This window comes from Aptenodytes forsteri, unplaced genomic scaffold (genome assembly GCF_000699145.1).
Source record: "Aptenodytes forsteri isolate BGI_AS27 unplaced genomic scaffold, ASM69914v1 Scaffold88, whole genome shotgun sequence".
Classification (NCBI taxonomy): domain Eukaryota; kingdom Metazoa; phylum Chordata; class Aves; order Sphenisciformes; family Spheniscidae; genus Aptenodytes; species Aptenodytes forsteri.
In genome coordinates, this window is record NW_008795948.1 from 2,234,650 (window position 1) to 2,237,374 (window position 2,725).

General features: G+C 40.8%; 1 protein-coding gene across 1 annotated transcript in view; it reads right to left on the reverse strand.

Moving 5' to 3' along the window:
* HTT (huntingtin) overlaps nt 1-2,692 on the reverse strand; it is an 85,515-nt gene extending 82,823 nt beyond the window's left edge. The window contains exon 1 of the mRNA XM_009285380.2: nt 2,592-2,692. Within this exon, the coding sequence (XP_009283655.1) occupies nt 2,592-2,692 (101 nt within the window). The remainder of the gene's footprint in view (nt 1-2,591) is intronic.
* Nucleotides 2,693-2,725: the final 33 nt, after the last annotated feature.

Consider the following 2,725-nt stretch of genomic DNA (forward strand, 5'->3'; position numbering starts at 1 on the left):
GTAATGCACAATAAAAGCATAACACATGATTATTGCTGATTAAAATCTCTCAAAACAGAAGCAGCTCTTACCTTCTTGGTAAAAGTTTGAATTCAATTAATATTTTAATAAAAAAAGTAAAGCCAAGAGTTCAGAAGTCATTGTCTTACAATAAAGTGAAGAAAAACTTCAATACATGTTGTGCAAACAATTAAGTCTTCTCTACCCCAACCTCTGTGATCTTAAAACATTTCACAACAGGAGACAGACAGTCCTTAGTAGTTCTCATTCACTAACCAGATGTAGAATGCTCAGTTTCTACCAAAAATATTTAAAAGGCCATTTTTGCCTACTCCAACAGGAAAAAGATTTTTTTTTAAATTATTATTTTTAATCATGTAGAAGTAACATTGTGTTGCTGTAATTTAAGGTAGCTTATTTTGGGAGGGAAAAAAAAAGTAGAGGTGGGTAGTTAGTTTTACTTTTACTGTAGCAAAAAAAGTCCAACAAAAAAAAGTCTACCACCACCTGTAATAGTGAGATTACTCTATAACTCGAGGAATGACAGCTTATCACTTGTCTAACTTAGTTGTCTAACAACAAAGTAACATTGTGTTGCTGTAATTTAAGGTAGCTTATTTTGGGAGGGAAAAAAAAAGTAGAGGTGGGTAGTTAGTTTTACTTTTACTGTAGCAAAAAAAGTCCAACAAAAAAAAGTCTACCACCACCTGTAATAGTGAGATTACTCTATAACTCGAGGAATGACAGCTTATCACTTGTCTAACTTAGTTGTCTAACAACAACTTTGATTTAATGGACAATGTCAAATAGATATCTAATGAAACAATTAAAGAGCAAACTAGTAGCATTTATGCTATGACATTTGCCAATTAATTTATTCTTTCATTACTGACAGGTAAGCTCGCATCCTTTTACAACAGTAAACAGACAGAACAATAGGAAGTTACCACACAGTACTAAAAAAATATTTAAGTGCTATTTGTAGAAAACCACAGCGAAGATGAACACCTCTCCCCAAACGCAAGGAAAACACAGAAGCAGTTTTCCTTTCCAGTCCATTACAAACAGGAAAAAAAAAAATGCAGACAGTATTGTGAATTACATTCAAAATGTCACCTGGTATTTCACTAAAAGTTTTGGAAACTTCAGCAAAGACTGCCACAATATCCCTTCATAGGCTTTTACGAGGCTTAGTGCTGTTACTGAATTTGTATGGCTCCCAGAGGCATGCAATACCATCAGCTTTCTGAAAACATACAGCCTATTTTTAAACGCAAAACAAAGTCAACAATTTTTTAATGCTTTGAGTTGAGTATGCCTAAATTCAGACCCCCAAACCAAGCAAAACATCCCTCAGCAAGCATCACAAATAACTTTCAGGACTTTCTCTTGAAATACCACGATCTATCTCATCAGTAACTTTCTAGACAGATTTTTTCAACTACATATAGGGAAGACTGGAAATACATGGCCACCTGTCTTCCATGTCACACAAAGTACTAGCACAAAAAATGCACATAACAGAGCAGTTAGTCCCTGAAGACCAGTAAGGCATCTAAAAACAATTTGCTCATTAAGATGATGAGTTTTTTAATCTATTATGCCCCAAAAGTATGAAAACACATTGAGATTGTTTGAGACAACACTCTCCAAACAGTATCAACCATGACAATTTAGTTGGCATCCATATCAGAACGTACTGTGGGAGCAGGTGGCCAAGAGCCCAGCTCCACTGCTTAGCATCCTCTGCCAAAACACTACGCAACTGCCTATTTAGAAGTTACCTGCTCCTCAACCCTTCTGTTTCTCCTATCTCTCCAATACCTGGAGAAAAAGCAATAGCGTGACTCATGTATTTGTTCTGTAAAAATCTTAGTGCCTTTTCACCTGCTCAATAAAAGTTATTTTTAGAGGATGCAAATGTAAGGGGCAGCACTGTGGTACTGAACAGCTCCTCGCCCTTGCCCTCCAGTCATGCCTCCCAATGGGAAACCTGAACATCGCATGGATGTAATGCCTTTGCCCCCAAGGTTTAAGCAAGCAAAAAGGTATCTGAAATATTTAAACTAATTCCTCTTAGGTCTCTGCACAGCAAGTCACAGCACAAGACTTAAATGAAGTTTGTCATAAACAAACATCCACATCAACTCCCCCAGATGCATCAGAACTCAGACTTTAACTTTATTAGGCTTAGTTATGCTTAGGGGTTTTTGCCTTTTTTCCAGCAGTGTATTAGCCAAAGATAAGGTTTTACTTCCTAGAACCAGCATGTGAAACCCACATAGCATTCTTGTACCTCCTGTTCATTACCTATACTGCTGTATTTTCAAACGTGCTTGCCCAGAAAGTTATTCCTAGCTTAAACTTAAATAGAGAGCAGGCAGCACTCCCAGACACGTCCACAGGAACAGCCTCCCGCCAAGGACAGGGCAGCAGTCCCCGGGACTAACTCCTCCGGGGACTGCCAGCCCCTGCCTCAGGCTATCGGCAGTTCCAGAGCAGCAGCGGCCTAGCGGGGCAGCCTCCCCACGGGGCAGGGGAGCCCAAGCGTTCCGGGAGCCCTCCCAAGTCCCCGGGTCCGGGTCACTCACGGTCTCTGGAGCGGCTCTTCGGGGATGGCAGCCGGACCCTGCTGCTGCTGGAAGGAGCGCAACGACTCGAAGGCCTTCATCAGCTTCTCCATGGTGGCCATGCCCGCTCCGCCCGCGCCGGCGGCAACGACCCG